Source organism: Episyrphus balteatus, chromosome 1, assembly GCF_945859705.1.
Source record: "Episyrphus balteatus chromosome 1, idEpiBalt1.1, whole genome shotgun sequence".
Lineage (NCBI taxonomy): Eukaryota > Metazoa > Arthropoda > Insecta > Diptera > Syrphidae > Episyrphus > Episyrphus balteatus.
The window spans coordinates 160210078-160227284 of NC_079134.1; the positions used below are offsets into that span (position 1 = coordinate 160210078).

Sequence of the window (17207 nt, forward strand, 5' to 3'; positions counted from 1 at the left end):
TATACAAGAAAATCGGATTGAAAGTGGTGTAGTGAAGTAAATTAAAAAATAATAATAATAATAATTGTCGTTAGGAACGGTCTGGTCTGTGTGATTGTTGTTTTTGTCATTCGTTTGTGATTACCTAGGCAGATATTTTTTCAAAATTTATTTAAATTTTCTAAGGACCTTATCACGTAAAATTATCATGCGTTAACTGACCTTAAAGACAATCAAATTTGTTTTTATACGTGCTAAATCTGGGGGTGGAATCGGCTAATAGTCGATAATTATTGGTAGTCACAAAACGACAATTTGGCTACATAATTTAATTTCTCGCTTTATATCAGCATTAATTTCAACATTAAGAATCAAGAAGAACCATGCAATAAATTGCGAAATAATTATTATTTCTCCAAAAAGTAGAAACTATTAAAAAAGTGGAAAATATTAATAAGTTAGGTATTATGTTTCCTTCAATGCTCTTTTTGTTGGAAACAAAATATTTGATTAGTTTTTAATACTTAACGACTGAAAGCTTGACCACACCCTAAGGGTATGCGGTAGCGGTACAAAAAACCGTAAACTGGAGCATGAATGTTCAGATGTGGAATTTTTTTTCATACAATTATCCGTACCGATACCACATACCTTTTCGGTTTGGCAAAGCCTTAACTTGATTTCTCAATTTTTGTTTTTTTTTTTTTTTTTTAATTTTCGAAATTAAAATGATTTCTTTGCAAAAACCTGAGTTTGGTAGCATTTGTTTGTAAACTACATAGGTATATGAACAACGGTCACTGTGGCGGATGTGTAACATATTTTTTTAATTGAAAATATTTAATTAAGACGGGCAAGATTTAATATGGGGTCTTTTTCCTCTTTTAAATATGTGTAATGCTGGAAACAAACATTTTTGAACCGTTATTAACTCTACCTGTTATAGAAGCGTTTTTTGTTATTTTCTTACATTCGGTTCCGGAAGACAAACATTTATTCTTTGCTATCCATACTACCTCACAAAATGAGACAAATTTTATGGATTTTTTTTTTATTTTGTCTCCACACTATTATACATCGTCGGCTTAGAGTGTAAACCTGCTAACTCGACAAAATTGTTAAAAAATAAAATATTTCTAAATGTTTCAATAAATTCAAAACAGCATAAAGTTATTCCTTAGATTTCATACTATAAATATAATGATAATTTTGCGCACTTTTCTTGTATTTGCTTTTGGTTTGTAGTTTCAAATGAGATTTGGTTTCCAAATATTAAGTTTAAAAATTTGTTTACTGCAAAATTAAAAAAAAAAGAGATTTTTACGATTAAAATAGTTTTTTTTTATTATTATTATTATTTTATACGATTTGTGTTAACAACTACTTAAAATATAATTAAGACGATATACAATACATAGGTAATTATAACTTTATTTTTTGTAATTCACAAACATTCACATCCAGTTGTTTATTTTTGTTATACAAATTTTATTTTATTTTAAATTCTTAAACAAAAAAATTTAAGCTTAATACATAATAATCATTTTGTAAAATATTTTTTTTTTGTTTTTTTTTCTAAAATAAAATAAAAAAAAATTAAAACAAATTAAATATATTTACCATCCATGAAATTTGACTCGTGTGTTTAATTTAAACAAATTTTAAACAATTTCGATTATATTTTATTTTAAAAATATTAAGATTTTTTAAAAATATTTTTAATAATAAAAAAGATTTTAAAAACCTTTCTCATAGATTTTTGAATATTGAAAGAATTTTTTGTAAAAAATATGTAAATTTTTATTTAATTTTTTTTTTATGTTTCCTATTTTTTTTTGCTGATTTTGTATTTTATTTTTTTGTTTTATTGTATTATAGTATACAATAAAAATAGAGAAGGAGATCATTCAGTGTGGTGTTTGTGTGTGTATATGTAATAGATTTGCTTTGTGTTTGTAAATTAGAGTTAGAAAGTTTAGCAGAGCAACGCATCAGAAGTAGAATAATTTCTAATATACCTATAAGTGGTTCCGATGTTATTGGAATGTTTTTTTTTTTTTTATTTTGTTGTTGTTGTAGTTATTATTTTTTTTTTGTTCATAAATAATTTATTTCTTTTTATATGGACTTTTTTTATATATTTTGATATATTTTTGTTTCTATTTAAATATTTGTTTTTTTTTTTATTTTTTTTTTACTTTTGATTTAAGGCCAAACAGATTCACATTTTGTTTTTTAAATTTACTTTTGTTTATGTTTTTTTCCACTCACTTGGGTTTGTTGATTGCGTCACTGATATTGATTTGAAAGAGAATCTTATCAATAACATTTTTTTGTGGATTGAATTACAAATAAATTATATCATATATAATCGCCAGAAAAGTTTTTTTTTTAGACACTAAACAATAATACATAAGAGGGTTGCTCTCTTTTTTTTATACAGACAAAATTATCGATAAAACAATAATTGAAATTCGAAGCTTAGTTCTCAACAGTTAATTTGTTTATTTTTTTTTTTTTGTATTTGTTGTATTTTTAGTATTTGAACAAGAAAATCTTCGAAGACTTTTTTGTTTTAGAAAATTTATGTTATCTCAGGGGAAACCATATTGTTTTCCAGAAAAGGGAACGGCTGGGGAATAAGCTTGATTACACTGAATCATCTGAAAATAGAAAAAAAAGAAAATTCGTTAATCAAAATTATTGGAAACAGAAAAAAAAAATTTAAATTTAGATAAAATTATACAGAATTGAAGTAAACGAAAACGCTGGTAATAAATAGTTATGGAGCAATGAAAACAAGAGAGATGCGAATAAGAATAGTATACTTGAAGGAGCTAGTAGAAATGCTACTCTATGCATGGGTGAGCTTAAAACCTACAATTGTTTGCAGCAAAACATGCAGGCGAGGTAGAGAAGTATGTACCCCTACTGTGTTCCCTCAAACTAACTTGGTCTGGTTTCAAACTTCAAGTGTGACGAAAAAAGTTTTTTAAGAAAAATTAAAAATTGCTAAACTAAGCACCATAAATAAATAGATTAAAGAAGTCTGATGATCGGATTTCAGGTTTTTGATTGTTCAAAAATTAAAAATTATATCAAATTTCAATGCTTCCGTCTTCAAAAATCAAGTTTTATTGATTGAATACTTTGCACAAAGTTTGAAGAGTTTCTATCACTACCACCAACAGAGTTTGGAATTAATTCGTCACGCATTTTGTATCGTACAGTTCTTTTCAAACCAAAACGCTACTGTAATGTAAGCTGAGTCCAATTTTTTTAATCCAATATAGAATTTAACTTCTTTCGAAGTAAATCAATCTTTTGTGATTTTGGCACTTTTTCTATTGATAAGTTTTTTTTTTTTTATTTTAAAATTACTAATTGAGAGAGAAAGTAAATTTCATAGAAATAATTCGCAAAGGAGTAAACAACGTTAAGTTTTCGAAGAAATAAGATGTGATGCAGAGATATTTCTAAAGCTTTCTCGGTCTGCCATTATAATAAGAAAAAAATATTAAAAAGCGAACAAAAGAATATCTTGAAGATATACCGAAAGAGGTGAATTATGTCATATCGAATCCAATAGCATTTCGATGAACACTCGTTTTACATTGATCTCGAAAGGGAATTGGGATACATAAGTTTCTATTATCAAAGCAACATTCGATAGATTAAAATTTAGCATTTGCAAAATTTGTCCAATGAGTTTTTAATCATAAGTGAGGACAATTCTAAAAGCTCGAACATAAATTTACTCAACAACGATGCCCCATTCGTTTTTGTTAGGTCCATAGACCCATAGCGATTGGATGGATTCGAACAATCTCGCACCAGTATGTTCAAATCTCTTAAAGCCGTTTCCGAAACCGGAGTAACAAATTGTGTAATGCTATCGAACTGTTGCAAAATTTCGTCCTCTTTTCGAAGATTATTATTTTTAAACCCAATAAAGCGCTATCAAATTGTCATCCAATTTATGGTAATATTTTGCACTCAATAGAAAGAAAGCAAATTGAATGAATCATTAACCCAAATAGTAAAAAGAGGCTGATTATTTTTTGTTGGTGATAAGAAATGTGCTGTGCGCAACTCTGAAGAATGAAAATGGAGAAATTTATTGGACTGGTTTTAAATCTCTGATCGCTTAGAGACTTTGATTTGTGAGACACGCTTATTCGTTACGAAAGCAACATTGGCTAAATCCAAATACGAACCGAAGGGTTCGTATTTGGAACGAACCGAAGGGTTTTTCGATGAATTTGAAGTCCAAAACTGAATCAGCAATAATTTGGTGATAAACAATGTGCTACGTGCAAATCCGAAGAATGAAATTGTAGAAATTCAATGGACTCTGACTACTGACTTTTCAACTCAAGTATTTGCACTACGCAAAAGAAGAAGAAGACGAATGCTTGCTCTGTCACTTGATTATGAATCTTTAGAGAATAAGTGTGCAGATGATAAGCTTTAACGTATTTTTAATAATAATCATATATATTATTACGGTTGTCGAACACCCTTTACCGGGACTTACACCGAACAGATTTTAATAAATTATATCTTAAAAAAAGGCGAATTTCTGCCGCCAGAATCTGGCAAAATATAAATATTTAAATGTTTATAATTTTTAAGAAATCTTAATTTGTTTAAAAAATAATATTCCAGCCAAAATGAATTTTAAAATGACTTTTTACCACTTTCCAATGAATTTGGAAATGTTTGACATGGCGTGTTCCTGTTCACATTAGGGGTGTTCGTATATCATTAGTTCGTATCATCAGGGGCGTTCATTAGGCGAGTAAATTCTCCGATTTTCTTAAAAATTCTGATGGTTAACATTTTAAGCATTATTATACAAACAAATTGCAGATAAGTTTGGACAAAAATATGAAACCTGTCAAATTTTAGAAGTGGGGATGAAATCCTCTTAGAGAAAGAAAAAATTGTGCAAAAGTACGCAAACTCTTTTAGGACAAAATTATCATTTATTAAAAGAAAAAAAAGAAGGCACTAGCTTTTGAAAGATTTCAGACTTTTGTCCGAAGAAATTTTTGGGCAGAAATTTGCAAGAAGAGGGGCTCTCTTTTTTGTAAAAAAAAAAACTACACAGTTTCAGTCTAATCAAACAGGAATTGGGTTAAAAAAGTTGAAAAAAGGAGAATTATTTCTGTTTTAGGCAGTACCTAAACAGCCCTGTTACATGTAACATTAGTTATACATTTTTATTTCATTTTTGGCACACAAATTGAAAATGCCAACTTTTGAGGTTCTGGGTAGTCAACCTCCGTAAAAAAAAGATCACTCAAAAGTTTTATTTTGTATTTAAGTGCCTTATATCATGTTTTCACTAAAATCCAAATAAGATATTTTCGTAAACTATTTCATTTTGAATGTCAAATGGTTAATGGTAAATTGCAAATCCTCATCGAGGTAAAATGGATCGAAAGATTAATTTGAAATTAAAGGCCCCAACCCATAGAATCCGTTCCACCCGTTGTGTCAATTAATCCGTTGAAATTGAAGGATGGGACAGAAAGGGGTGACCCAAAGAAAACGTTGCATGACGGATTGCTTTTTGACAGCTCACTTTAAATTCCAAGGTGTGTTCGATATTTTCTCGATGAATGTGCACTAAGGAAGTTCTGATGCAAGAAATTGTTAACTATTATCGTTGTTCTTTTTTTTTAATAAAATACGCTACTGGACTTTATGTATGTACTTGCTCTTCAGTTAAAAACAATTTTTAATAACAGATTATCATTTGTAGATATGACTTTGGCATAGTAAAATTGAACTCTACAACAGAATTTTAGTATTTAATTGATATAGTTTATTAGATATATCATTAAATGTTACTTTTATTACATTTTCTTCACAAATAAACAACTAAAGTTCACAATTCATAAAATCAGAAAAGAAAAGAACACAGTTCTTAGTTCTGAAATTCCCCAGTGTGCACTCCGAAACAGAAAATCGAACTGATCTATTGTTGACAACCAATATGTCAAAGGATACGACAGATGAAAAAGTAGAAAGTTGGGCTATTTCTTCCGTCGAATTCGTCAAATACAAATAATTGATTTATTTTATTCATTTATCACATAATACGATATTTTGATAGGAATAATTATATTCCACATAGTGTAGTTCCGATAACCAATGAAAGATACAAAATATTTTGCTTATTTTTTACTTTGGTGTACTTAGCGTAGTTCCTTCAACATCAAGTGCGGTCCTACCTTTATTTTAATTATTCTTTCAGATCATTGAACACTTCTACATAAAATGTTTCCAAAATGATTGGAAAGTGGAAGTGTTCATCGCTTTTGACAGGATCTTTAAAATAAATTCAGTGGGGAACTTCCAACGATTCGGAATTTCGCTCTTCTGTCAGTACCAAAAGAACAAAAGAAAATAGAAAAAAATATCTCCTAAACTGGGTGAAGATCAAAACAAACCAAATTTTTCAAGGACGCGCGCAATTTTAAAGAACTGTTGTTTGTAAAAAAAAACTCATACAAATCGATTTCAAGTGTTTTTTTGGTAGTAACGTTCTACTATAACTTAATTTAGTGTCTAAAAATCGAAAAAATTACGGAATTTAAAATATATTTCTATGCTGTATTTTTTGCTTTTTTGTTTTGTTGGTTTGTTTTTGCTGGTTTGTTTTTGCTGGTTTGTTTTGATTTTCGCCGAGTTTAAAACGTCAAAATGGTAACTGTAAATAGAAAGAGAAGACAAGGACAAATGTTCGAACTTCCCTAGATTCGGAATTTCGCTCATCTGTCAGTACCAAAAGAACAAAAGAAAATAGAAAAAAATATCTCCTAAACTGGGTGAAGATCAAAACAAACCAAATTTTTCAAGGACGCGCGCAATTTTAAAGAACTGTTGTTTGTAAAAAAAACTCATACAAATCGATTTCAAGTGTTTTTTTGGTAGTAACGTTCTACTATAACTTAATTTAGTGTCTAAAAATCGAAAAAATTACGGAATTTAAAATATATTTCTATGCTGTATTTTTTGCTTTTTTGTTTTGTTGGTTTGTTTTTGCTGGTTTGTTTTGATTTTCGCCGAGTTTAAAACGTCAAAATGGTAACTGTAAATAGAAAGAGAAGACAAGGACAAATGTTCGAACTTCCCTATTGTCAGTATAAGAAAATAGTCAAAAGAAAACAGAAAAAAAAGAAAAAAAAAATGTACAGCTATAGCTGGGATGGTGAAGACATAAACAAACAAAAGGAGGCGCGAATTGTGATAGAGTTTTGTGAATTTAGTTCGTGTTTTCCAAAATAAATATGTAAAATTAATTAATTTTTTTTAATTAATCGGAAATAAAAACTTTAAATTTGAAAACAATCGCGAAATATAAAAGTTTTTGTGGTTAAATGATTTCGAACACACAGTGTTTGTTGTAAGTGTGTGTGACAATATGTTTTTTGTTTACATTTTCCCTGCCGAGATATGTCAAATTAGAAAAGGAAAAGACAAAGATAGTTTTTGGAATTTCCCTTTATGAAAAAAAAAACACCGCCAGAAACAAAACAATAACAAACGTTTAATGGCGTTTTTAATTGGCAATCCGGAATTGTTCTTCGATTCAGAATCCCAATTGAACAGTTTTTTTTTATTCCGAAGAATCTGAAGTTTAACATGTGCCACATATATGTGTAATCGCGCCAAACTTCATTTGTTTTTGTGCTGCAAACATTTTGTACTGCTAACATTTAAATCTATGAATGTGTGAGTGATTCTGCTTCTGATTCTGTTTTTAAAACCAGAAGAGAAATTCTGTTTTTTTTTCAGAATCAGAACTGTCAGTTTTGATTTTTGGTTTTTTGTGAAATTTTTTGAATCCAAAATGGATGCCATGCTATGGTTTTTGTTTTTTTTTTTTTTTGTGAAAAAATTTGTTTGCATCCATCATGGATGTAATGGCCTTCCACTGCGGAGTTAATATTAAAAAAACAAAAGCGACTTTTCTGACAGACAGCTGCCAAAGTTTATGTACAGTGGTGTCAAATATTTGCATGGATTTCAAAAATCAATATAGGGCACGTTCAAAGAGCTAACATAAAGCTATCGGATAGCTTTTTGTTGTTGTAAACAATGTTAAAAATTAGCAAGGAAACGAACCATTTTCTGTCAAAAAATAATCTGAAGGTATCCCAGAATTTCTGGTATACCTCAGGTATCAAAGTGATCAGCTGATATACATTTGGCTTTTTTTTATTTTGATTACTTTTCGGGCGATTATTCAGCTTCAAAATAAATAAAAATTGGAAGAAATAAAGTCAAAGCGATTGTGCAAGTACTTCTCAACAATAAAAAAAAATGTAATTTGCTCAAAAGAAAAAGTTTTCTCTTCTCAATATTTACATATTTTTTTAGTAGCTGCTTGGGCAAGCTATCTGGATACCTCTTTGTTCAAAAAGATATTCCAGATACGGGTATCCCAGATAGCCTATCCGATAGGTGTTTGAACGTGCCCATAGATAAACAAAAAAACACACCTATGGTTTTTTTTTCAAGATTTTTTGTAAGTACATATATCGTCCCGTTTCTGCGTGAACCACGTATCTACATAGCAAATTTTGTTCTGTTCTTAAAAGAAATATACATTTTTCTAAAAATTAAAATTATGAATTGAACAAAAGGAAATCAAGTTATGTTTATGACATATTGATTGAGTTGTTTCTAAACTAAAACCTTTGTATCTATTCTTTTTTTAAGTTCTAGAGCAAATTTTAACAGAAAAAAAAATCTTAAACAAAAATGTACTTACGAGGTTCAAGCAGAAACGGGACGATATGTATGAACATATTCCGTAGGAACATTTCATCTTCCATTTGCCAGGAAAAGTCTGGGAAGTGTACCTATGTATGTACATATATAGTATATACATAATGTACATAAGAAAAAGGCCGGAATATTTAAAGGCTCCAGGGGAAAAACAGCACAAGTCCATTCCAACTCATTTCGAGAAAAATGCATTTTTAAATTTTGTTCTCCATACAACTTAGTACTTAAAGCACACAATTTATTTATTTTTTCAGCAAGGCTTAAATTTGTTTTATAAAAGTAAGGATGCCATCAGATAGTGGTCAGTAAATACTACAAAGACCTCATCATTCGTTTATTTTTGACAAAAAGTGGACATGTGCCGTTTTTCCCCTAGACCCTTCATTTGCTCTTTGCGTGCTATAGGGGCGTAAGTGTTGCACCCCTATTACGATTGTCAACTATCAATTCTTTGCCCCTGGGTAAAAAGGACTTACATAAATGATAGTTTACCAGAAAATCCGATTGAAGTTGAAAATCGATGAATTTTTGAGCATTGATCCTCTTATTTTTATAAGAAAGAGTTACTCTAAATTTATGTTTTTGATTCTCTTTTCATCAAAACCCGAAAGTGCAATTTTGTGACTTAACCTCTTTGTAGCCGGAAGCAAAGAATTTATAGTTGTTAAAAAAAAATTCGATCTCTTATTTGCTTTGAAAAAAATTTGAAAACGAAGAATGATGCTAACCGTGAAATGTAACTGAAAAGATCCATTAAAAAAATGACCAGTTTTCCCCCATTTCGATTTTAAAACATCAAATTTCAGTATTTATCAACTATCAATTGATAGTTGACAATCGTAATAGGGGTGTTAGGTCCGTTAAGGTACTTCCTAGGCTAAAATATGATAAGTGGCTATTAAAAATGAAAAACAATTAAATCACGTAGGTAGATACGAATTTTAAAATTTCCACTTTTGAATAGCGATATAAAATTTAATGGAGTGTGAATTAAATGGGTCTAAGATAATTTTTGGAAAAGCCCAATACAACAGCAAAGAAAAATCGTCAAAGGAAAAATTGTCGGATGTAAGAATCAGACAGAAACCTTACGTTCAACAATTTTTTTATTGACGATTTAAGGTGGTGAATGCATGATTCAACATCGGTTCAAGTTCTTCAAATTGACCAAGTTTGAGATATTAGTTGCGGCAACCTGTTTGAAATAGAGTTAATTATAAAATGTATGTACAACTTAGGGAACCTAGAATTGCTAAATTTAATGTGCCATATTCATAGCTGTTTAACTTAAACTGGGGCTAATCCAATGTATTTTAAATGGGATAAACACAAGTTTTTTAGTAATTCTCGACTTTTTAAAAAACACACTCTGCATTTACATTTGTACCTACCTACCTATACTTTCTTTTTATTTAAGCATGCGAGAAGTCTCGCACGGGTAAGCTAGTTTTAAATAATTTGTGGCACGACACCCCATGAAGGAGCAAGGCCTAGTGACTAACAACTCTAAACCATTCTTGTGTGCTTGTAATAATTAATCTGTACTAATGAAAGTGACCTAAAATTTACCAACGAGTCCGAAAAGCTAAGCAGAGATGCACTTATTTATGGCAATGAGACTCTGGAAGGTTTTGTTAATTTTTCGCTAGAGGCATACAAAGGTTTAATCAAATTTCATTATATTTTAAAGTTATGCGAACAAATAAACGCAGTATCGGATAACATATTGCAAATTAATTAAAAAATTAATTATTATGAAGAAGACAACTTTTAGAGATAATCAAAAAGAAAATTTGATAAAAATAAATTAAATTAAAAAATTTAATTAAATTAAAAAATAGAACAAAAACAAAACTCACCATGATACCACCATTTCGTTTTCTTAGGATTTTTATTGCACGTTTTAACATAAAGTGTATTATCGGCAGGTCGTTTCTTTTCACGACAGCTGCTTAACATTGAAGCTATACTAAGACACACAGATTGCACCGATAATGCCGGTGACCAGTCATCAGTCAAAATAGATAGGCAGATATGACCATTTGAGTATACATGCGGATGGATTGGAATATTTGATCCAATAAATGTTACCTATACAATAGAAAAAAATTGCATTTATAAATTCATTTCCTCGAGCTTAACTATTTTATTGGCTTACCTCAGGCGAATCAAATGGATATTTGTTATTGAATTTGAATAGCAGTTGAAAGTGTTCGCCTTCGTATAAGGTTCCTTCAAAACCTTCAATATTGATTTTCCATCTAAAGAAAAACAAAAAACAGAAAAGAAGCCATAAGAATAAATATATCATTTATGTTCAATGTGTGTTGTGTTATTCTAAGAATGTGTAGTTAATATCCTTTAACTTACTCGGCTAAATTTTGACTTATGCTCTCGGCATCGACAGTAACTCCTGGTGGTGGTTCCTTAATCAATGACATCAGTTCTTTATGTAGTCTGCGCTGGAAATAAAAAAGAAAATACAAAAAATGTGAGTATAAATGTTTTTTCTAGGTTTAAAGAATTTTGTTCAAAGACAAGCTAAGGACGATACTGAAATAAAATTTGATTACTTCTTAATCATGTTTAAGAACCATTCAATTTGTGGTGAAAATATTTGTTATTAGAATAAGAAGTAAGAAATTGAGAGACTAAGGGCTTGGAGAAAATTCATTGCTTGAGAAGTAATGAAATGATACGAATAATGCAAGTTGTAAGTATCGTTCACGTTGATAGTGAAAAGCTTATTATCAGGGTTGCAGAAAAAAAAGTAGATCCAAAGTACCTACCAATATTTTATTGAGAGTCGATTTATTGAGGGAAAAAACATTCCGATTATGAATACATTTGATAAAGAGCTTTTATTGATAGCTTAGGATTCGAGGAGTAGAAACGTGGAATAGGTTTTGAAGAAAGATACCATATAAGAGAAAGAACCCGCTGTTCTTATTTATGCGGAGTCTGCCTAGGTTTGTGAATATTGGGTATCATGGACGTGAGGGCGTTGGGGTGTAACTATTTTTAAATTGTTTCCTTCAAATCTTAAACGCAAAAAAAAAAACGTTTTCGTGTGATTTGTCTGGTAATACAAAAGCATTTTGAACCAGCTATCTTTGAAATCTGTACTTTGGTAAATCTTTTTTCAGTGAAGAAGATTTGTGTCTTTGATATGTATTTTATTATTGCGTACGGGTGCAGACAATCATACTGTTTGAGACCAATAATAGAGTCCTAGGCACTTGATTGGATCATGTTAAAAGATAAAGCTTGTCATTCGAATTATGGGAATCATTCACATCTAGACAAAGGTCTTAGACCGAGTGTCGCGCGGTTGGGTTGCTTGGTGATGAAGTCACCTTAGAAAAAAAAAATATCAGTAATATAGAGGTAATTTCAATTAGGCTAATCTTCAGTCGAAAAGATCGATCTTTTTTGGGCGAAAAAATCACCGAAACCATAATATTTGAAAATGTAATTGATGACTTTATCATGGTATAGCGACAAAAAATTCCGAATAGTGGTTTTGAAAGGAAATATTTAATATAATTAATACGTAGGTAGACGTACATATATGTATTTCCATTGAAATCTATTTAATTAACGCAATAGGCTGGAAGTGGAAACAAAGTGAAAAAACATTATCGTAAATAATTTTGTATGATAAAACAAAAATAATACCATTCTTAATGCAAACAAACAAATCGCAATCTTGTGGTTTTTTCGAAACTAGATAAGAAGTAAAATTGAAACAAAAAAAAAAAAGATATCTTATCTGGCATACAATTTATTATACTTTTTGCAACAAAATGTGAGAAAACAAAGTTCAGGTATTATACTAGTACATATGTATATTGAACAAATACATTGTAGTACTGAAGGAAGAAAATTGTAACATCACGTACGCACTGTTGTCTTATTTTGTCAATACAAATATTTACTGGAGATTTTCTTAAAGCATCACGTGATTTAAGAGATTTCTTTTAGCCATACGTACTTTTTGTATGCAGGAAGAAAATAAAATCTGTAGGGTCTTCTTAATCTAAGAAATACAACGAATGAAGTCAGGTTACAAGAAATATTAATATTAAAGCGGCTGTCAAATTATCAACAAATGTCCTTTCGGATGAAAATAATGTAATAATAATAATAATGTAAAATAATGGTACGAGTACCAATGTCAACAATTCTTCAATCAGGGTATTTATTTTTTGTTTCCAACGAAATTGTTGACATAGTTTTGTTTGTATTGTGTATATGCAACAGGATTGCGCTGAAATAAAAAATTCATGGGAATGCATATTCAGCAACGAATTATCATTTGAACTTAATATTGTCCTGGTTGGTGTATCTGCCTGATTTCTATGTTATTAAAAATGTTTGAAGGTTTTTTGTTGTTGTAATCGATGAGGTACAAACTATAAGCACAATTAAGGCCTAATTGCAGTAATTAAAGCAGCTTGGGGCAAAGTACTTCAAATAATTTTGTAAACAGTATCGGACTCTTGGAAGATTGGAGTCTTTAAGGTTAAATTTAATAATAATATTTATTAAAAAATAACTACACAGATATTTAAACCATTTTCATGTTTTCGCTTTTTGGTACATCAAGTAAATCGATGAAAAAATGAATTGTTATTTTGGTTTCATGAAGCTTTAAGTAATATTTCTTTAATATAGTATTAATAATAAATGAAATTAAAGTGCAAAGGGTTCGTCATTTGTTAAAAAATATGTTTTATTCGAATTAGAAGCAAAACAATAGAATTCAAAAATTTTCGTGACCGTATGATTTTTCACACTTTTTCACATTTGATATTAAACCTAATTAAGTGCCACCACAAATTGTAAATTTCAAATTTTTAATGACACAAAATTTGTCATTTTTCAAGTGTGAAGATTTTTGATATGTGTAATTACAATTTAAAAACTTTTATGAACACAAATTGATAAAATTTAGAATACACATTCCATGTCTTAGCTATAATTGTATTTTTATGACAAATAATTAGGTACAAAATGGAAGAGTCATGCAAGCAAATTTGTTTTATCAATATCTTGCAATTTTATAACATAGGTACCTATTTCTAAAGTCGCAATAATATCAAACTGGGTGAGGAAAATTAACAATTGTATTTTATAACAGGGACTAATCTATATTTTCTGACGTTCTGAGTTTGAAGTGTTATAATCTAGAAACTCACAGCAATTTTTAAGTGTGAGTGATGTTATGGAATAATTAGTATATTTGAAAAGGTCTTTGAAGTGCATGTATGCATAAGGTGGACTTGAAGGCGTTAGCGGGGCCATTCGAAATTTATTTGGAGATTAAAGTGCATGAACAGTGAATTTTTTGTTGTTGTTGAAATAATTGTGGTCACAAAAACAGTGACTAGCACTTAGATGGAACGGACCAATAAGTGGTCTAGTTAAAGTAAGTAAACTTTGAAGAAAAAATTTTGCCCTCTAAGTGGATCAACCAAATTAGGTAAGTGATATGTTTTCTTTATATTTTTATGAAAAAATTGGAATTTATTGTGCGTTTAATGGTTAAATAATTTCCAATAGCATTAACTGCATCTATTACGTACGAATGGTCTATTTTAGTAGGAAGAATTAATTTTATTAAAGAAAAAGAACAGTCTTTATACAACACACCCACTTTTATTGGTCCTCAATCAGTCCAAAGCTACGATTAAGTACCTTTTTCAAAATTTTCTACACTTTCTACCCAATGCTATTAAAAAAGAGTTTCAGTAAAAACTTCAAAGTAGAATTTACATAACTATCGACATGCTTCAAGGAATTTTGACGTCATTCTATGGAAGTTTTTTATCAACACAAATGTGTACTTCTTCAACAATAAAATTTAACTTGACTTTCAAAAAAAAAAAATGACTCATTAGATATTTTAGAACTTCTTTGGGTAAAGACGAAATAATGGCTATAATAATCACTACCACGTGATAAATACGTTAAAAGGTAATACGCATAAGTAATGGAAAGGTAGAAACACATTTAAAATAATTTAAAAAAATTTTAAATCTCAATTATGTGTACTATAAATTTTTGTTTTGACATTTATAACTTATTTAGTAGATACTTACTTCCAATTGCAAACAGGTTAGATTTAATTTTTTTCCATTTGTTGGAACTGGTTCTGTTGGTGAAGTTGTTATTATTTCGGATTTTAAAGTATCCTTCTTTTTAAATAATTTCATCATTTTTAATGCTGTTTATTTTTTTTAATGTCACTTTTTTTATATTTCAATAAAGTTCACTGGGTTTTATAATTTTTATATCACTTTGTAAAGTTGAATTAATTTTTATAGAGCCATTTCTTAACTCAAAACGTCTGTTCGTCTGAATAAAACACAAACGATAGGTAGACTAGAAATTAATTACAAACGAAATAAGTTCAATTCAAAAATAATAATTATTATAAACGTTGTTGGTTGGAGGAAAATTATTTTATATTTTTTTCAATTTAACTTGAAGTGTGTGCAAATCTCTTACTGATATGAACTGATATCAACACAGAAAAAAAAATTACTGATAAGATTAACTGATAACAAATTATTTTTTTTTTTTGCTTTTTATTATATTCTAATAACGCGACTGAAGTCGAGAGTTAAGGGTGAACAAAAATGCAACCCTTTCAATGGTTATGACTTAATTACAAATGGATTCTTTATTGCTTTTATAGGAAAAATATATTGGCTCGTTTTCTTTTTTTAATGTATTTTCGTGATAAATGAGGTATTATTGAAATAAATAAATTGTTGTTTTTTTAGTATTGTCATCAATAAGACAGATAAGCTTATCATATAAAGAGGTTGTTGTGCGAACTATTTTAGCACAACAGGTGAACAAAAAAAAAAAATTAAAAAAAATGAACTAAGCTAACTGACAAAAATGCCATAAAGTCTTCTATATTTCAGTGATTTATTGACTTTTATGACAAAAATGAGTACAATTGCAGGAAATGATTTACAGGAAATGAGGTTTTACAAAGAAGGGGGGACAAATCTAACATAAACTCAAATATTGAGGTTTAAAAATGAGGCTGAGAAATTAAAGGTGCTGTGATTGGAATAATATCCTAGTAAATAAGAAGTTTCTAACTGGTTATTTATTGAAATATCAAACAGAGTAGGAAATAAAACGGAGCCCTGAGGTACACCATAATTCGTTTTATAAGTTGAGGATTTGAATCCTTCCTATTATATAATTCTTGTATTGGACGGTTCCAAAATTCGTTCCTCATCCATCGAAGCAGATAAATTTTCGGCAACGAAAAAAGAGCTTGGACCAAACCATACTTTTCTAAAGAATTTGTTTGTGCTGATTTCGAATCCGAAGCCACGTCACATTTTTGAAATATTTGAATATTAACGTCAAATTACATCATCGCTAAATTTTTTATTGCAAAACTACTTAGGTATACAATTTCAAAAAAGCTATATTTTATCGTCTTAAATATTTTTATTCTTTTTACAATTTTTTTTTTCTAAAAGATATTTGAAATATAATCTTATTATGTCTCAAAATCTTAGTGGTTAACGTAGCTAATGTTGTTTTTTTTAAGCAGATTTGAAGTAAATTTCAGTTTTCGACTACTGATTTGGATAAAATAATACGAAAAAATATATATTTTAGACCAAATATCAGAAAACATTTAATTCAAAATTAGTTTTTGAGACCTTATAGCGAAAAAAGTGATGAGTAGAGCTCCAAAATTAGACGTGATGGAATAAATCTGTAAACAGTTTTGAATTCAGCACCCTAAAGTTAATTAAAATCACCTTACAGAGTTCTTTCTCCCGACTTTTTTTTTTTTTTTTTTTTTTTTTTTTGCCGACCAATAGCTAAATGCTATGAGAAAGTTCTTAATTTAGCCTTTCAAAGTCGACAGAAAAGTGTAAGTCTTGAAGTCATTGGAAAAATGTTTGCTTTTAATAGTTGTTGAATAACATTCCCTATAATGACGAAACAAATTTTCATATGAAACTGGTAATCGATTTTAAGTGCAAATCAATAGTAGTTACTCTGACAATTTTGACTTTCAAGTATGTACCAAAACTAGCTAAAATGTTATCGATATTTCCAAAGCAAATACTTGCTATTAATCAAAATATTTTTTCGTATAACCAACTTGTAATATCTTATCTAATCAATCTGAAAAAAAAAAAAATGATACAAGGTTTACATTTACCTACTTTAAAAGTGAAAAGTAATGAATATTTATTAAAAGTGTCTATTAATCATCGTGGGGTTATAAGTGTAAACTTATAAACAGTTAGCATTTTGATCTTTTTCAAATTAAAAAAGAAAAAAAAACAGCTAAACACAATTAAATGCCACCGCGACTTGGTTTAATTGGCTTAATTAAAAAAGAAAGAAAAAAACTTAAATAACAAAGACAA

The 17207-nt window shown here is 29.1% G+C and overlaps 1 protein-coding gene across 2 annotated transcripts in view; it reads right to left on the reverse strand.

Moving 5' to 3' along the window:
• Positions 1-1800: 1800 nt before the first annotated feature.
• The window catches only part of LOC129916614 (ubiquitin-conjugating enzyme E2 W), a 42257-nt gene continuing 26850 nt past the window's right edge, over positions 1801-17207 (reverse strand). The window contains exons 2-6 of one of the 2 annotated variants that reach the window (XM_055996662.1): positions 14889-15171; positions 11155-11246; positions 10943-11045; positions 10644-10875; positions 1801-2642 (exon numbers count right to left, since the gene is read on the reverse strand). In XM_055996662.1, coding sequence (XP_055852637.1) covers positions 2629-2642; positions 10644-10875; positions 10943-11045; positions 11155-11246; positions 14889-15005 — 558 coding nt within the window. In that variant the 5' untranslated portion in view covers positions 15006-15171 and the 3' untranslated portion in view covers positions 1801-2628. The remainder of the gene's footprint in view (positions 2643-10643; positions 10876-10942; positions 11046-11154; positions 11247-14888; positions 15172-17207) is intronic. The other variant, XM_055996670.1, reaches the window with a different exon arrangement.